Raw genomic sequence first — 19,321 nt, 5'->3', positions numbered from 1 at the left:
CGTGGTTCATCCCTACATATTTTAAGAAGACTCAAGCGTCTAAGCTTGGGGATGCCCAAGGCATCTCTTCTTCATCGACAACTTATCAGGTTCCTCTAGTGAAACTATATTTTTATTCCGTCACATCTTATGTGCTTTACTTGGAGCGTCTGTTTGTTTTTTTTTTTGTTTTTGTTTGAATAAAATCGGATCCTAGCATTCTTTGTTTGGGAGAGAGACATGCTCCGCTGTTTCGTATGAACACATATGTCACCTCAGAAATTATCAGTAGTATTGATCAAGATTATGATAATAGCATGTCACTTCAGAAATTATCCTTGTTATCGTTTACCTACTCGAGGGCGAGTAGGAACTAAGCTTGGGGATGCTTGATACGTCTCAAACGTATCTATAATTTCTTATGTTCCATGCTAGTTTTATGACAATACCTACATGTTTTATTAATACTTTATATCATTTTGATGCATTTTCCGGAACTAACCTATTAACAAGATGCCGAAGCGCCAGCTTCATGTTTCTGCTGTTTTTGGTTTCAGAAATCCTACACAGGAAATATTCTCGGAATTGGACAAAACAAAAGGCCACGTTATTATTTTTCCAGGGGCTTCACGGAGTCCGAAGGAGAGACGAAGGGGGGTGATGGCGTGTAACTCACACGTTCGTTGGGAACCCCAAGAGGAAGGTATGATGTGCACAGCAGCAAGTTTTCCCTCAGAAAGAAACCAAGGTTTATCGAACCAGGAGGAGCCAAGAAGCACGTTGAAGGTTGATGGCGGCGGGATGTAGTGCGGCGCAACACTAGAGATTCCGGCGCCAACGTGGAACCTGCACAACACAACCAAAGTACTTTGCCCCAACGAAACAGGTGAGGTTGTCAATCTCACCGGCTTGCTGTAACAAAGGATTAACCGTATTGTGTGGAAGATGATTGTTTGCGTAAAATAGTAAAGAACAAGTATTGCAAGCAGATTTGTATTTCAGTATAAAAGAATGGACCGGGGTCCACGGTTCACTAGAGGTGTCTCTCCCATAAGATAAAAGCATGTTGGGTGAACAAATTACAGATCGGGCAATTGACAAATAGAGAGGGCATAACAATGCACATACATGTCATGATAAATATAGTGAGATTTAATTTGGGCATTACGACAAAGTACATAGACCGCCATCCAAGCATGCATCTATGCCTAAAAAGTCCACCTTCGAGTTATCATCCGAACCCCTTCCGGTATTAAGGTAAAACAACGTGACAATTGCATTAAGTATGGTGCGTAATGTAATCAACATCTACATCCTTAGACATAGCATCAATGTTTTATCCCTAGTGGCAACAAGACATCCACAACCTTAGAACTTTCTCGTCATCGTCCCGTATATCAATGGAGGCATGAACCCACTATCGAGCATAAATACTCCCTCTTGGAGTTAAGAGCAAAAACTTGGCCGAGCCTCTACTAATAACAGAGAGCATGCAAGATCATAAACAACACATAGGTAATAACTTGATAATTAACATAACATAGTATTCTCTATCCATCGGATCCCGACAAACACAACATATAGCATTACAGATAGATGATCTTGATCATGTTAGTCAGCTCACAAGATCCAACAATGAAGCACAATGAGGAGAAGACAACCATCTAGCTACTGATATAGACCCATAGTCCAGGGGTGAACTACTCACTCATCACTCCGGAGGCGACCATGGCGGTGAAGAGTCCTCCGGAGATGAATCCCCTCTCCGGCGAGGTGCCGGAGGAGATCTCCGAATCCCCCGAGATGGGATTGGCGGCGGCGGCGTCTCCGTAAGGTTTTCCGTATCGTGGCTCTCGGTACCGGGGGTTTCGCGACGGAGGCTTTAAGTAGGCGGAAGGGCAACGCGGGGGCCACACGAGGGCCCCACACCACAGGTCGGCGCGGCCGGGGCCCGGGCCGCGCCGCCCTAGTGTGGCGGCGCTCGTGGCCCCACTTCGACTCTTCTTCGGTCTTCCGGAAGCTTCGTGGCAAAATAGGAGCCCGGGCGTTGATTTCGTCCAATTCCGAGAATATTTCGTTACTAGGATTTGTGAAACCAAAAACAACGAAAACGAAGAAACTGGCTCTTCGGCATCTTGTTAATAGGTTAGTTACAGAAAATGCACGAATATGACATAAAGTGTGCATAAAATATGTAGATATCATCAATAATGTGGCATGGAACATAAGAAATTATCGATACGTCGGAGACGTATCAGCATCCCTAAGCTAAGTTCTCATGTGCTTTACAGTAGTATTGATCAAGATTATGATAATAGCATGTCACTTCAGAAATTATCCTTGTTATCGTTTACCTACTCGAGGGCGAGTAGGAACTCATGTGCTTTACAGTAGTATTGATCAAGATTATGATAATAGCATGACAGGACCGACAACCGGAGATGTCTTCATGTAGTTTGTGATGGGCTTCTAGGTGTTGGCCCGAGAGGTGGTGATCTTCTGATTCCTGCAGCAAGTAAGGAAAAGATATAAGTAAAGAAACTTCACAATCAGAAGTATGTATTTCCGAACACTTACGTGGCTCCCGGGAGTAGTGGGTGCGATCCTTTCCCTGTTGTAGCCAGCAGCTTGATGCGATCGAGCTCCGCCTTCTTGGAGTCGAGGCGCGGAGGTGGCTTGGTCTTGGCTTTCTTGGCGGAGGCCTCGCCGCTGGCTTCGGCATCAGAGCCGGAAGCTTTGTCGCGGGGACGTTTTGTCGCGCGAAGGGCATCTTTTTCGGAGCTTGCTCATCCCCCTCGTCGCCGTCCTCCGGATCCTCCTCCACCCTTCCAGCAGGTTGACGGAAAATACTTCTGAAGCTATCCTCCGACAAAGAATTGAGCTAAAGAGGAAACATGAAAAAGTTAGAACATTTCAAGTGTAAGAAGTAAAAAAGGCTAAGTGTAAGAATGCACCGGAGGACATTTGTTGTTGATGGAGATGTCTCTGTAAATTTCCGGGACCTCCTGGCCACGGCCAATCTTCACGAGTGTCCGGATCCGCCTGTTCAGAGAATCCGTTGGCAAGTTGTCACGGGTCACCCGCAGTTGGTTGTCAATCCCGGAGTATTCGTAGATCAGCCCCTTGTTGTATTTGAGCGGCTGGATCCGGCGAGTGAACCAGCTCAAGGTCAAGTCCATTCCGGTTAAACCGTCATGGACTAGCCAAGAGATCCTCCGAGCAGCCTTGTCCAGTTCGGGATACTGGGCAAGGGCGGAGATGAAGCTCCAGCTGGCCAGTTCCTCCGGAGGATTGTTGGCGAATTCGGGAAGGCCGTCGTGGATGCCCGGAACTAACATGTTCTTCACGTAGAACCATCCAGCATTCCAGTACCGGACGTACTCATGGGAAGGTGGAGCATGAAACATCTGTTGCGGGCGGAGCACAAACGTCATTCTTCCGCAGTTCACCATGACCTTATCCTTGGTCTCTTTTCTGACTCGGTAGAAGAATTTCCATAGGAGGATATCTGGACGGATGCCGAGGTGACCCTCACAGAGAGTCATGAAATTGGAGACAAGGAGAAAGGAATTGGGGCATATGTTGTGAGGCTGGAGGCCGTAAGTGCTAAGCACTGATAAAAAGAACTCGGAGGGGGGAAGAGGAAGGCCGTGCTCCACCCAGACTTTGGTGAAGACGCGTTCGTCGGAGTCTGGGGTCGGAGTGCTTGAGTCCTTTTGGAAACTCCATGAGCCCGGAGCAATGAACCCTTCTTTCTCGAAGGCTTTGAGCTCCGAATCAATGACTTCACTAGGCCACCACTAACCCTTCTCACCTTCGCGGATCCGGGCCTTCGAAGCTTTCTTCTGCTCAGCTTCCTAAACCTTAGCAGCCATCCTAGCTTGCCCTTCTATCTCCGCCTGGATCTCCTCTACTGTTGGGATCCGATTGAGAAAATTGTTGGAAGAGGCGGAGAAAGGTTGAGCTAATCTGATATCGAAAATGTTGGGCAGAAGGAATGTTATAGGCTCAATGAACTTTGGTTCTGTGGAGTTCGGCTGTGGGCTATTCGGAGAACTATCGGTGAACCTAGGTCAGCTAGTGGACATATTTCCGGCTGCATGCATATGGTGAAACGTTTAAGTAGCCGAAACTAGCTAAGTTGTCTTCTACAAGTCCGGTGGACTTACCGACAATGGCGTGGCGGTTCCCCATGACGTCGGCGAAGGCGAAGGTCGCGAAAGTGACGCGCAGGCCTCCGGCGATACCACGACACAGCGGCGGAGACGATTTCCCGATCAACCGTGAGCAGCTCGGGTCAAGGGAGGCCCTGGAGCGGCGACGCTTGAAGTTCTCCGGGGAGCAGTTCGCCGGAAGTGAGATTTACCGGGCGGCGCTAGCGCGAGGAAGAAGACGAAGTGGTGAGGGCGGTGAAAGAATGGAAGTGACCGTGCACGTGGGGGTATTTATAGACCTCACGCAGAGATTCGTGAACCGGATCCAACGGTGGAAACAGAACGGTCACACCGTTGGATGGCTGCCACGTGTCTTAGGTCAAAAGGGGTGAAATGGACGCAGTGGTGATCTAACTACGCATTTCCAAAATTTCCGGTTGACGATTCGCATATCCGAAAATTTAGCGCGGGAAAAGAGGAATTTGTGCGCGATGTGGGAGATAAATCTGCTAAGTTACCATTACAAAATGACGAATGATTTCAAGTTGAATGTAGTCGAAAACGATGAAGTTTGGAAGCTCTTCGAGATTCTCTTTGGATCTGAACTGAAGAAGGCAGAGGAATGATGAATCTCGGAGAACTTCGGGGGCTACTGTTGTGGGTATACTTTATGGGTATATCAACGACGTGGTCTAGATCCGGCAAGACCGGGTGGCCCACAGATGGTGATGGTGGCATATGGCCCATCGGGCGGCCCAGTTGCTGTTGATAGAAGATGGATGAAATCTAGCCCAGTAACAGGAGCCGGATCTCAACCGACCTTGCAGGAAGTCGGATCCGTGACGGCCCATGAAGTATACAGATCCAATACGCCACATAAGGAAAGGTGGATCCTTGACGTGCACGGCAATATAATATTCCGTAGTTAGGCATCTTGTATTCTGGTTAGGACTCTCCGTGTAAACCTTAGATCCGGACGCTTTTATAAGCCAGATCCTGGGAGCCTTAGAGGGACAACCACAACTCATTGTAACAATGCGAAAGCGCCCAAATAATTCCAGATAAACAGCAGTAGGCCCTGTCATCTTGCAGGTGTTCCGAAGTTGTTTAACTCGCGTACCACCGTCCTGATGACTCTCCGTCCGATGGCCCCATTTCTTCTTCCCCTCGTGAGGATCCCTCCTCCGAGGTACCGTCGAATAGGCAACGACAACTCCCCAGCAACCCGTGCTCAAGCCGGATGGTCATCACCTCCTCCCATGCCAAGGGCCGCGCACGAGCAGGACGCGAAGTGTCACATGCCGCCGCTTCATCGCCGCCCAATAAATGTTTTTTCTTCTTTTTAATAGGGAGCGATGTATTAGAAAAAAAAAGAGAAAGGAACTTCCTGAAAATTTGCGAAATATTCCAATTTTAAAATCCATTAACCCTTAACTGTTATTGTAGTGCCACATCAGCCTGAGAGTATTACTCACCGATCAGTTTCGTGGTTAGATGAGTGTACTAGTCAGTGTTTTTTGTCACATGTTAGCCCTGAAGTTGTAGTTTTTTTAGACGATAACATAAATTAGTAGTTTTATAAAACCATAACTGCAATTGTGATGTTTTTTTTGTAGGGCCCGCATGTTTTTCTACTGAAGAATAATGTGGACGAGGAAACGAACAGTTGGTAAGCCTTGTATTATTCTTCTCAAGTCAACTTGATACTTTGTCAATCTCTACCTATGTCTTTCTGCCGCTTAGGATTTTGTACTTTGTCTCGATGAATAACACCGTTTATAACGGTGTAGAACTGTAGATAGGTTTTCTCTGGGATCACTCTATCTTTACACTAGCTGCACATTTTCGCAGATCACAACGTTTTATGGGGCCTGTAGATCTGAGTCCAACCTTGGTTCGAGAAAATTACAAAAAAAAACATCAAAATTGATGCAAGGGATTTTAAAAAAATCCACTCTACGTTAGGGTTAGGGTTTGAGAAAACCGCCATTTTAGCGTTAACACGTAACAAACAATAGTTATCGTCTCTAACACTCATTTAATCACTAAGCTCGCAGGTGGGCTCCGCTGCGAGGCTAACGTGCCACAATGAAAATGGTTGAGGAGAGATGTTAGTCCGTTCTAAAATTTAGACTTTTTTGTAAATTTTAAAGACATGCGCTAGCTTCTTTTTTTCCACCGCCACATATCTAAAAAGAAGGAAGGAAAGAACAACTGCCTGATATGTCGCAAACGTGTCTATAATTTTGATGCTCCATGCTTGTTTTACACCAATTTATATATGTTTTGATCATGTTTCGTTGCACTTTTATACATTTTTCGGCACTAACCTATTAACAAGATGTCACAGTGTCAGTTTCATGTTTTCTGCTGTTTTGTATTTCAGGAAAGTTGTACAGGAAATATTCTCGAAATTGGACAAAACAAAAGTCAAAGTCAATATTTTTCCGTAACAAAGATAGAGTCCAGAGGGGAGTCGAAGGGGGGCAGCAGGGCGACCACGCCAGCCCTAGGCGTGGCCTAGCCCTGGCCCGCGCCTAGGGGTGGTGTGGGCCACCCCGACATCCACCGACATCGCCAGTCTGCCTATTTATTCACGATCTTGGGAAAACCCTGGATACCCGAGCCTCCATCCACGAAAAGTTCGTCGCTGCCGCCATTGCAGAACCCATCTTGGGAGGGTTCTGAAGCTCTTCCCAGCGCCCTGCCGGACGGGAAAATCATCGCCGGAGGCATCTACATCGCCATGCCCACCTCCGAAGTGATGCGTGAGTAGTTCATCCCTGGACTATGGGTCCATATCAGTAGCTAGAAGGTTGTCTTCTCCAATTTGTGCCTCATGTTTAGATCTTGTGAGCTGCCCTATATGATCAAGATCATCCTTAGGTAATGCTACATGTTGTGTTAGATGGGATCCGATGAATATTGAATACTATGTTGAGGTCGATTATATATATTCTTGTCATATGTTATTTGTGATCTTGCATGCTCTTCGTTGCTAGCAGATACTCTTGCCAAGTAGATGCTTGTGACTCAAAGAGGGGATATTTATGCTCGATAGTAGGTTCATGCCTCTAGTTTCCTGGAAGAGTGACAATAACTTCTAAGATTGTAGATTTGTTGTTGCTACTAGGAAGAAAACAACAATGTTTTATCCGAGGGTAATTCTATTATTTACTTTACACACATTACTTAATGCGAGAATCTATTGCTTGCAACTTAATACTGGAAGGGGTTCGGACGATAACCGGAAGGTGGATTATTAGTCATAGATGCAGTTGGATTACGGTCTATGTATTATGTTGTAATGCCCAAATGAATCTCATGATAACCATATTGTCATGTATGGTCGATATTCTGTCAATTGGCCAGCTGTAATTTATTCACCCATCATGCTATTTATCTTTATGGAGAGACATCTCTAGTGAACAGTGGACCCCCGTCCTTTCCTTTACACTGATAAATTCAACCACTGCAATCATGTTCTATTTACTTACTGCAAAACTATGTTCTATTTAATTACTGCAAACATCTCTTTCCACTCGATACGTCTAATCCTTTGTGTTCAGCAAACCGGTGAGATTGACAACCTCACTGTAAGTTAGGGCAAAGTACTTTGGTTGTGTTGTGTGCAGGTTTCACGTTGTTGCTGACACCGGTAGTGCGCCCAGCCACTAGTCAGCTGGCAACACCTTCAGAAGTCACGCCTTTCTCCTACTGGTCGATTAAACCTTGGTTTCTTACTGAGGGAAAACTTGCTGCTGTTCTCATCACACCTTCCTCTTGGGGGTTCCCAACCACTTCCACAACAACCGTCACCAAGATTATCTGGCGCCGTCCCCGGAGCACCATCACTGCCTCAGGGATTCCGGCTATGATGAAGCTACTGCGTGCGGTTCTCCGCGTCCTCCTCGTGAGAAGGCCTTGGTGTGGGAGGAGGTGCTCACCTTCTAGGTTGAGCACGGGTTAGTGGGGAAGGGGGAGAGAAGGTGAAAGCGATGGAATGTAGGTGGCGGACTTGGTATTCTTCACCAGCTCACGTATACCCCAAGGTCGCCGCGCACAACACCCCCGTGGTGGTCCGACCTTGAGCTTCCTCGCATCTGTTTTGGCACGCGCGACCGCATCCTGGAGTCACCTCCTTCTTGGGTATGAGTGCACTTCTGCACCAACGCCGCTGCCACACCTATGGCGAGAAATTATAGCCCCCGCCGCCTGGAATTCTCCCCTGCCACCCTATCGAGCTCCAGCAAGGAGGCCCACCACTAGTGCCCCCGGGAACCCGTGCCGACCCCCCCCCCCCACACACACACACACCTATGCCCTGCTCCACCGGCGCATCCGCCGACCTGTGGCATGCTCCACCAATGCGGGCTCTCTGTCCTTCCCCTTCTCATCATGCCCTCCTCTGACCAGCAAAGCAAGGGCAGCAGCAGCTGGCCGGTGGCCCGCTCCCCATCCCGGTTGTGCTTGTGTACGGCACGGTGGTGAGCACCACCTTGTTTTTTTAGATAAGAGAAGAGAGGATATGCTCTAACAATTTGGTCCCTCCAAAATTAACAGAAAAAACCTAGAACTAGAGCTAGAGTCTAGCATGCGTCTCCCTTGCCCATTTTCGTTGTGCCATGTCATCTTGATAGCGGGACCCGTGGGTCAGTTTCATGGTTAGAAGAGCGTCATAGACGAATCAATATTTTTTGTGAGGTGATAGCGCAGAAGTAGTGGTTTTGAAACCTAAGGTAAAGTGGTGGTTTTTTGAAATCCTAGCCGCAATTGTGTTGTGGGTGGGTTTTGGAACTTTCTCCCATGCTCGAGAACCATCTTTTTTAGTGAGAGGTCAAAATTTGTTGCCATGATGAAGATGAGATATAGAAGAGTTATGACTTATACCCATCGTGTGAATGTCATGCTGGAAGTTGTGAAATTGCAGGTGCTAGGTGCTGTACCAGCATTAGATATGTCAATATAGTGGAGCTGTTTACAGTGGCCCGTTGAATTAATAGAACACTGTACCTCCAACAATAGACCACAGAGACCGTCCTTGTGTACATTATGTGACTGTCCTTGTGTAGACACTATGGTATTAGGCATGCGTTGCATGCCCTGGTAGTACGTGAGTACTACCTCCGTTTCAAGGAATAAGGCGTTCTTGTTTTAGTGTTTTTTGTTTGATCAAGAATTATTTCAAATATATAAAGATTTTTTGTATGAAATTAACATCATTAGAAAGTGTTTTTCAATACGAATCCAACGGTTCTAATTACATATAATATAATTAAGATTTTGTTGCTTAATTTTTATGGTTAAAGTTCGTCTTGGAATACGCGTGCGCCTTATTTCTTGAAACGGAGGCAGTAGTATCGAAACATGGATGCTGTCTGGAAAACTAAATCTAGAAAGGAAACAAAGTGGCTATGATCCCAAATATATATCACTGCTATGATACGGTAAATATCGATCGGCCAACAGAAAGGAGGGGGCGACATGCAGGGCCGATGTAACCCCCCACTAATTCTGCGCACAGCTGAATCATGATGAATTTCTTCACTAATTGAGGCGTCGTGTCAGGTCAAACCCAGATGCTTAACACTAGTTTCTTGCACGCAATTATGTTTGCTGCCGCGGGCGATATGATATGATATGGTCTGATCGATCTTCCTTTCTTGACAAATCATGCATGCTTTTAACTGTCGGCACGCGCGCATGAGTCCTTTTGCCGTGCGAAACTGGGACGTGTGCCTCGGCGGGCCAAAAATATCAAATAGTCAATCTTTAGGCATGCAGCTAAATTCATCTCTCGTAAAACAGACTACGATCATCTCATCGCACTAGCCATTCGACAGGAAGGGTTTAAAAGTTTTTTCTCTGATAGATTGTTTGCGCGTGAATGCGTTAAGTTTTTTCTCTGATAGATTGTTTGAGCCATAAAAGTGATAATTGTCAAAGACCTTTAGCTAGTCAGCTGGCCGAGTCGTGTGTTTATTGTTGTTAAGTCGCTGGTGGTGTTTAAATTTGATGTAAGATTCCTTTAACCAACGGTTAATTATAAATGAACGGGGATCTTCAACTGTGCATTATGGTTTGTAAAGTTGTCAGCGTTGCTGAGTGGCTGTTGTCATTGATCCTGGCGGGGGCGATCTATATAAGCGGGGGCAACTTGGATAGGATCTGTGTTTGCATAGGATCAGTGAGATCAAAAATTTTAAATGGACAAACCATGTTCAAATATTCTAGAAAAATTTGACAACAAACATATGTCATATATTTGCAACCCCTAAAAAACGCAGCTTTAAATTCGACCTACACTTAGAGAACAGAAAAAGACAAATCTTAGGTGCGAATAGTGTGAAATCCTGTTCACCTAAAGCTGGCACTATTCACAGTAGAGTTTGTCATTTTTATTTCTCTGTCTGTAGATGGAACTTTGGGCTGAATATTTTTTAGAGTTGTAGATACAACCCGTAGGTATGTTGTATAGAAGTTTCAGATTTTTTTGCAATTTGTACAAATGAATTTTGTTAGCTGATCCTATGATCTCACCTAATGGAGTCATCCTATACAAGTCTTCCCCCTATATAAGCCGTTTTATGTACATATATACTCTCTCCATTTATAATACTTCACGTTTTAGGTTTAGCTGAAGTCAATAATTATAAAATTGTATCATATATTTATGAAAAAAATATAAACATATAGAATATACAATCTATTTTATTAGAATTATCATAAAGTATATTTTCGTACCATATGTATTTATTGTTTGAGATATCAATTTTTTCCTTCTATTTTTAGTGAAACTTTCAAAAAATTAAATTTGACTAATTTAGAACACGATAAAACAGAGGGAGTATACGCAAGGTGTGAGAGAAATAACGACAATGGCATGTTATTTGGCCACACCTTTATTTGGCTATTAATTTACTGTACTTGGTCAATATGCATGGCCCGACAGTTACTCACCAAGCAGTGCAGCTCTACAGTAATGAGTCCCTTACAAGAATAATATGACATGGCATTATATTTTTTTAAAAATTTATGCTAGGGTACTATTTTATTTAACACATTAATTTATTATATTTTAAAAAATATAAATCTCGTAGTATCGTGATAATATGATACGATACCGTTGAAGGAAAAACGATATTGCCTAGTATCTCAGTACTGAGAACCTTGATAATGACATCACTAGCTTGCCCAAAAATATCGAACTCCTGTAAAACTCACATGTACACACGTGTACCTAATATAATATCCATCCGTCCCAAAATAATTTGCTCAACTATAACTACGGGGAGGCCCCTACAGTGATTTTTTTAAATAATAAGAACCCAAAATGAGCTAGGCTCTATAACTAGACACCGAATTATATGTATACATATTTTAGTTGTAGATATATCTGTATCAAGAAAAAGTGTCTGAAGTTATTTTAGAGTGGAGAGAGTATATTACTCCTTGTTCATGCATGCATATGTGTACTCTCTCCGTTCATACTTACTTTGCGTTCTAGATTGGCTAAATTTGACTAAATATTTGCGAAAATAATAAAAATATAGAATATGCAACCTGCTTTATTAGAATCGTTATAAAGTATATATTTTCATATCATATGTATTTGTGTTAGAGATGTTGATATTTTTCTTCTATTTTCAGTCAATTTTTGTAAAGTTTGAATTTAATTAAACCTAAAACGCAACTTAAATTTTAATGGTGGGAGTATTGTGGATTGTCTTTGCATGTGTACATGTCAGTTCAACCAAATTAGCACAAATTGTTGTTCACTTGGTGGACACGTCGAAGGTTTGTTCATGCCTCCTTTCCCTAGTAGAGTCGGGGAAAGATCCGAGGGTCACCTGCAAGGGCCAAATATGGGACCAGAAGTTTACTCAGAGCCCTGCGAGGCCGCCTCCCCTTCTTCCTCGTTAGAGGCCTCCCTACGGCCTCGTGATTTCGCGAGTTTTGTTCAATGGGTATTTGGTGAAAACACTCCATTACACTCGCTGCAGCAATGTTTCTTTAATGATGGGTATTGTTGCACCGTACATCTACCTATGTGTTCTACACCAGATAGGAGCTTTGCTACATCACCGCACCGTTGACAGCTGACGCACACACCACCTATATCTAGCTATAGCTATTTCCATGCCGCTGCTACGCGTAGAGGCAATCACGCGCCGTCGGGTACGCGAGCAACAACCAAAACGCGAGGGGGTACTCGTGTTTCTAATACGCTTAGATCCAATGAGTATTCAAGTGATTCACACTCATCGTGTTTAAACCTGGCCTACCGAATGCCATGTCTAGAGTTTTTTGGTGTATTATTAGTTTGGTATATGTAAATAAACTTTAAACCCAGTAAAACCGCTTGTACCGAATGAGGTCTAAGGGCGCCCAGAAGTGTGTACCTTGACCGGCGTTCCCCTTCCTCGCCTCGGCCTCGCCACCCTAGCCGTGAGCGGACAGGGTGAGAGCGCAACTAGCTTTTTTTTTCACCCCTTATTTTTTCGAGTTTAAATTACACCTTCCACCAATTTTCGCTTTCCAATAGCCTGATCCGGGCTAAACAGTTGACACATGTGCTGCATGCGTCTCAGACTGTCAGGTCATCTATACTGCAGCCAGAACAAGTATATAACAGCCTAAGAGCATCTCCAGTCGCGTCCCTCAAAAAGCGTCCGGCACAAATGATTTGGGGCACGTTTGGGATCGCGCCGGACAAAAAGAGACCAAAAATCTGTACAAAAAAGAGGCCCTTCCCAGCCGCGTCCCTCAAAGAGCGTCCGGATGCATGCATTTTAATAGAGGGGACTACCGACCGGAGATGCTCTAACAACTGCAGCCAGCGGTACACAGTTACAAACATGCATACTCGTTGCTATTTAGCACACCCAAGGTTGGACCGTTGGACAAAGATGCTATATATAACTCGTTCCCGGCGGCCGGCACAAGCTCATGGATACGAAGACAAAAGACGCACGCAACACGCAGCATGCAGCAGGGTGCATCCCCACGGCCAAAAGCGACTGTGCAGCCCCGGAACCGTCGCGCTCCACGTACAGGGTCCATATATGCATGCTTGGCCCTTGGCTCCTCCCATCAAGTTCCTGGTCCTGCCTACTCATGTATAGTCTACGCTAGAGAGAAATAGACAGAAACACATATAAGGAGGGAGAGAGGGACAGAGATAAGCAAAATGTTGACATCCTCAATTTCTGTGGATACTATAGGTTGCGGAACTGAATTGCCCCATCAATTTATCATACATATACTCATCTATGCATATGTCTTGCACGAATAATCACAGCAAGTAAATTACCTGCCCAGACAAAATTTGACCTTTTGAAAGATTTTTATCATTTGGTGTCATAAATTTAACGCTAGGCTACGACCTTCTGTCCAAAAAAAGGTACATGCAGGTCTGCCATGTTAAAAGGTTCAAACAGAAGGGACATCAAGTTTTTGCGTGTATATATAACCGACTCAGATTTGTTTATTGCTGAAAACATGCCATGTCACAGTGTGTTGGCGTGATGTTTCCACCTTAACCGGCCCGTGCTTGGCCGTGCATGAGGAGAAGAGCCCCCAACCACCACCACCATCACCACCACACCCCCTCATTGAGGCCCCTCTCCTTGTCTCTTATTCTCCGCCGGCTCGTGGGTCCGGAGGAAAAGCGAGAGAGACTTAATACCCTCATCCTATGCATATATTCCTCTTTAGTATCGCGTCCCGTATTGTTTGTGATTCTTCATCATCATCTTTTTGTCTGGTCGTACTCGCCAATTCATCAGAATTGTCGAGTTTCCCAAATTGCAATGCTTGGAGGTTCCATCTTTCTCCATGTACTTCGTATATGGACATTATGTATATTTGCATTTCTCATTGCTCTTTTTTTCATTGTCACATGTTCGTAGTTTAGGCATCAGTTAGAGCTCCATTAGTACTTTTGTGTCAGTAAGTCATGCCATGTAAAAAAAGTTTGTAAAAGCGGTATAGTCTATCCGATAATTAATTGTGTACTCAAAGACATAAACGGCGATGGAGGAAATCATTGCATGTGCAGAGGTGGGCCTGTTTGCAGCTGACGCTGCATTTGTTAACACATATATGATCAGGAATACTTCAGAATACCACCAATCTCAGAGTCATAGATGGCACAGATAAAGGGAGCATCTGTGCCTGAGATCAAACATGCATTTTCGACCCAGTAGGCCATATTTGGTAACAAACGATTACATGGATTGACTAGATCGAAATATGTTATAATCCTAGCATATTTCGTTACATATATGGGAACCAACCTGAGGTTGGGTGATTAGGAGGGTGGTTGTACCCCCAACCCACCAGAGTTGAAACCCCAGGTTTGACATCTGTGTGTCTCATAAAGGCGAAATATTCATTCGGTGGGAGGCGACGATCCAATCGACAGCTGAGGCGCATGTGGTAACTTCGTCAATTTCAAGATCCAATCTGTCGGCTCGGCCTTCCTGAGGTGCTCATAGGGGTAGAGTGTGCGTGTGTGCGTTCATAGGTGTGAGTGTATGCGCGTGTATGTGAGCGTCTGCATTTGTACTGTGTTTCTCAAAAAAAAAAAATTCGCTACATATATGGAAAGATTTAATCCTAACAAGAGCTCCATTATCAGTTTGTTAAGAAGCTAAGCCATGAAAAAAATGATTTTTTTTTGGTGGAGACTCTTTTATAGTCATGTTGATAACAAGTTTTGGCTTACAAAAGAAAATCCTTCAAGATGGAAATTTGTTACAGCCGTTCGTTATTCCTATGACGCTCGACAACGAGGGCACATGAAATGGTGTTCTTTGCTATTACCCTCGGCTAATATATAGCAGGTCCTTGAACCAAAATCGACGATGAATGACTCTTGATCGAAGAAGTCTTGAGTGTTGATCTTTCCAAATAATAATGGGACAATGAGGGCAGAGAGCTGAAGAAAGCTGCTGCGCGTGTGTCGTGAGTCCCCACGTGGGGACGAAGGGAGGCTAGCGATGTTTCGTCCTCGCGGCGGTGGTAGAGGTGGAGGTGGAGCACTACTGTAGCGTGGTAGCAGCAGGGTCGGAACTGACACGTCCCTTTCCACCCTTTTTGTGGGACAAGTTGATTCAATTCAATTCTCCTTTTGGCCAGGGCCACGACACGACGACAGGGAGTTAAAACATGTACGTATGCTCACGCGCGCGATATATAGGTGGAAATATGCATGGGATAAGTTGCATGGCTACTGGCTACGATCGACGACGTATTTTACGTCTACATGCATGCACTCATCAACCAGTAGAATATAGCTGCTGCCTGCCTTTTTGTTGACTTGTGCATGCCTCTGGTAGTGCTATGTTGCATAGGTGTATCGTACCGCACTTGCTCCTAGCTCTCCCCTGGGCACTACTCTCTCCATGCAAGCATGTCCGTCGACAAACACCAACTTGCCACAGTTGCCACTCGATCCCCCTCTCTCCTCTCCAAGATCTTTCTCTCTCTAGAGCGATCTTAATTTGCCCTTTCCGTGTCTACGATGTAATAGGATGTTAGTTTCTCTGTCATGGCTTTTGGCTGCTGTTTTCTCTCTCTGCTAGAGAGGAAATCAGTGAGTGAGCCATGAGTGAGAGTAGCTAGAGCTCGAGGAGCTCAAAGAATTATTGGGGGACCAAAAGGGCACTACGACCATCGACATTGCACCACGGTACGTGCGCTGGGGACAACCACAGCAGCTACTATAGCCCGATCCATCCATCCATCTTTTTTATTTAGTCTCCCCTACACCTTTTATTCAATTCATTTGCCTTTTCCTCCTGTCACGACAAGCGAGATAACGATCTGCGTCCAGCATCTCTTTCTCTCCAGCCTCCATGGTCGTCACCTCCATAATGCATGGTCACTAATTTAATTAATCACCTAACTAACCAACTATGTTTGTTAATTCAAGGTAAATACTTATTTTGCACACGAGTACTACCTAATGTCAGAGGAAAATTTTAACGAGTGAACATTTGGATTCTAATCCCCCGAAACCAACGAGTCACCAGCCGTCAGATTTTTTTATCCGATGTTGATGAATGACAGCCGCCAACAAACATTTTGCACACGGCTAATATATAATATCAAAGGAAAATTAACATTCGGATTTTTCTCACCAGAAGCGGACGAGTTGCTAGCCATCCAATTTTTTGCTGACGATGAATGACAACTGCCATGAAAAAAGTTAAAATAATTTGCCACATGGTAATTATTGGTTCCTCCTAGATCGTTCGCTCTGAAAATGTCAGCCCAATATAGGCGTCCTTGTCAAAAATAAATGGCATTCTAGCTTTTTACAGATGAAACAATTTGCAGATAAGTTATACCACCTTCTCTTGGAAAAAAAGAATCACACAAACAATTTGCAGAAAAGCTATACCACCTTCTCTTAGAAAAAAAAAGAATCACACAAACCCTGTGCATACCACACCTCACAGAACTATGCAGTAGTTACAAATTAATTAATATATCGTAGGTCGATCTTAATAATTATAAGTAACCGTATGCTAATTAATAGTAACATTGTAGTACTCATAAGGGTTAATTAAACAATAAGAGACGGGTGCGATCACTGTGAAAGTGATATTCCAACTTACTGCCCGCTTTAATCCCCTTTTTCCTTTCGCTTAATTTTCTCCCACACATCAATCTAATCACCTTTGAGATCTCTGTCTCTCTCGCTGTTGATCTCACTAGCTCTCTTTTATTGTTTCTCTTCTTCTTGCTGTTGAAGTAGTCTTTTTGCTGTACTAGGGCAGCTTCTGTCCACTGTCCTGCCTCGCCACCTTTCGGGCCCTCACCTCGCTCGCCATGGCGGTGCCTACTGTACAGTTTTACCGTGAGACGTGTCTCAGTCGCTCGGATGACGCCGCGGATCGTGCGAAGGTCCACAGGTCGTCGTCGTTGCTGCCGGCGCCGCCCGTAGCAGTCCCGCCGAGCAGCCTCGTTGCGGCGGCGGAGTAGAAGGCCAGCCCGTCGACGGCTGCGTTGTCGAGGACGTCATTGTCGCCTGCATTTCCGTCGCTGGCGCCGTCGAAGCAGAGCTGGTCCGTGGACGCGTCATGCTGGCCGTTCAGGTGGGACGCCACGAGCCTGTCCATCATGGCCCAGTCCGTGATCCCGCTGTCACGCTGTGGGAAGTGCAGCTCATCGGCGCAAGCGGACAGCTCCCGGTTGCCGCTGTCGACTCCGAGTCCGAGCGGCGTCGTCGTTGACGTCCGCGGGGTGGCCGCAGAGGACGGGCTCTCGAGAGGAGGTAGCTTCATGAATCCTTGGCCACCGAGCACCGTCTCGATGGGGCGGAGGTACCTAGACGCTGCAGGCCTCGGGCGAGGGGAGGATAGCTCGTGCTCCTGCTTGCACGATCGTCCCATGTAGTGCAGGATCTGGTCGAGCGCGTCGTCGCTGGAGTAAAGCGGCGAGGAGGAGCGCGCCGCCTTGCCGCCTTCATCTCGACCGCCGCCGCGCTTGCCGCTTCCGCCCCCGGCTTCCTTGTGGTGGTGTTTCTTCTTGAACACCCTGCAGACCACCCACCCGTCCTCCCCGCCGGTGTCCGACGATGCGGCGGCAGTGACGACCTGAGCATGACGTACGGCATCCAAATTAGACAAGGCAGGCAGGTGTTAATTATTATTACCTTTTGGGGCACATGAAGCACATGGAAAAAGCTTAATCATTACTGCAGTGAGAGAGTGTAGGGTGCGAGGAAGAAGAAGAAAGGCTGGCTAGATGGTGTGTCAAGGAGCAAGCTAGGACGCTCGTACGCCTATCATTGCACCACCACCACGTATAATTTTTACGGCAGCAAACAATTAATGGTTATCGGTGCATTAGCTAGGCAATTGGGCTATGTAATCGTACCATGGCGGTGGCGGTGGCATCGGCCCCGGCCCCGGCGGCGGAAGAAGGATCTTCGAGGCGGTACTCGTGCATGATCCAGTCCGATTTCTGGCCGTGGGGAGCGCGGCCCTTGTAGAAGACGAGCGTCTTGCGCATGCCGATGCGCTTGACGGCGTTGTAGATGGCCTTGTCGCGGCCGGTGGCTTTCCAGAACCCTGCCGCCGTCGCCCGGTTCGTCCGCGTTCCCGTCGGGTACTTCTTGTCCTTGTGGCTGAAGAAGTACCAGTCGTTCTGAGGGCCCGAGCCGATCTTGCATTTCTCTGCAATTGCACCCAAATTAACCAAGCATTTCGATCTCTTAGACGGGCTGCTAATTCATTCATATGCATGGATCATGGCCGTACAGGTACAACCACATCACCTAAGATCACCTAAGAAATTACTACTAGTTGCATTCGTCACCAAGATGCATGGAGTACGCCTGGCGTACTAGTTTGCACTGTGAAACTACCAATCGGTTCAAGAACCGTGCAATTAAGACGGCCATGGCATCACAAGAAGGAGAAGTAAGATGGTGTTTGTTACTATACCTTGGATGTCCCATGGCTCGAGCTTGTTGAGATCGACGTCGCGGATGACGTCGAGGTCGATCTGCTCGGAGGCGACCTTCTTGCGGAGGTAGTAGTTGAGGAGCTCCTCCTCCGTGGGGTGGAAACGGAACCCCGGCGGGACGCACGACTGCCCGTTCACCGAGATACTCATTGCTCGTTGTCGACTGCCGGACGGCGTCGAGCTCTTGCAAGGATCGAGTGATAAATTGCTAGCTAGCTAGCTAGTGACGAACAAGCTCGCTGTGTGTTGTGTGTTAGGGGCTAGTGCATAATTGGGCAGAGGGAGAGATTTGAGCTAGCTAGCTAGCGGGTGAGGGAGAAGCTAATGGAGAGTGGGATGAGCCGGCGGTGTGGGAGGAAAGGTGGCCATTTATAGTGGTTGCAAAGTTGCTGGAGATGGAGAGAGAGGGAGAGAGATGATCGGAGGTTGATATTGCCATCATTCTATGCTGTTGGGTGCAGCTCTTTGCTCTGGTCACTGGAGTGGGGTTAGTTTTGCCACCCACCCCTGACAAAGATGTCCAGAGAGAGAGAAAAACTATTTTCAGAGAAAGAACAGTATTGTGTGTACCGAGAACAGTTAATCTAGATTTTATCATGGTTCACATGCGCTGCTATTTACTACACTACATAGCTGATGTGTGCATCGGAGTTTATACTACTTTGGTGGTAATTAATTCACGTGTGCGTGTTTTTTAATCTGTAAGC

General features: G+C 45.9%; 1 protein-coding gene across 1 annotated transcript; it reads right to left on the bottom strand.

The window, feature by feature from the left end:
• Positions 1 to 16,996: 16,996 nt before the first annotated feature.
• Positions 16,997 to 18,764, bottom strand: LOC124655485 (NAC domain-containing protein 43-like). The gene is made up of 3 exons (XM_047194370.1): positions 18,593 to 18,764; positions 18,024 to 18,322; positions 16,997 to 17,740 (listed from the first exon to the last, which is right to left on the bottom strand). Exons 1-3 carry the CDS (start codon positions 18,762 to 18,764, stop codon positions 16,997 to 16,999), a joined length of 1,215 nt encoding a protein of 404 aa, XP_047050326.1.
• Between the last annotated feature and the right edge of the window lie 557 nt (positions 18,765 to 19,321).

Source organism: Lolium rigidum, chromosome 1 (assembly GCF_022539505.1).
Source record: "Lolium rigidum isolate FL_2022 chromosome 1, APGP_CSIRO_Lrig_0.1, whole genome shotgun sequence".
NCBI lineage: Eukaryota > Viridiplantae > Streptophyta > Magnoliopsida > Poales > Poaceae > Lolium > Lolium rigidum.
The sequence above is the reverse complement of the archived record's forward strand: the minus strand, read 5'-3'. Positions and strand labels throughout refer to the sequence as shown.

Bases quoted from the DNA above. Each gene is read 5' to 3' on its own strand.
- LOC124655485 (XM_047194370.1), bottom strand. From the start codon at position 18,764: ATGAGTATCTCGGTGAACGGGCAGTCGTGCGTCCCGCCGGGGTTCCGT. The intron at 18,323-18,592 runs GTATAGTAACAA...GTGCAATTGCAG, and splicing joins CGAGCCATGGGACATCCAAG to AGAAATGCAAGATCGGCTCG. The intron at 17,741-18,023 runs GTACGATTACAT...CGTCATGCTCAG, and splicing joins ATGCCACCGCCACCGCCATG to GTCGTCACTGCCGCCGCATC.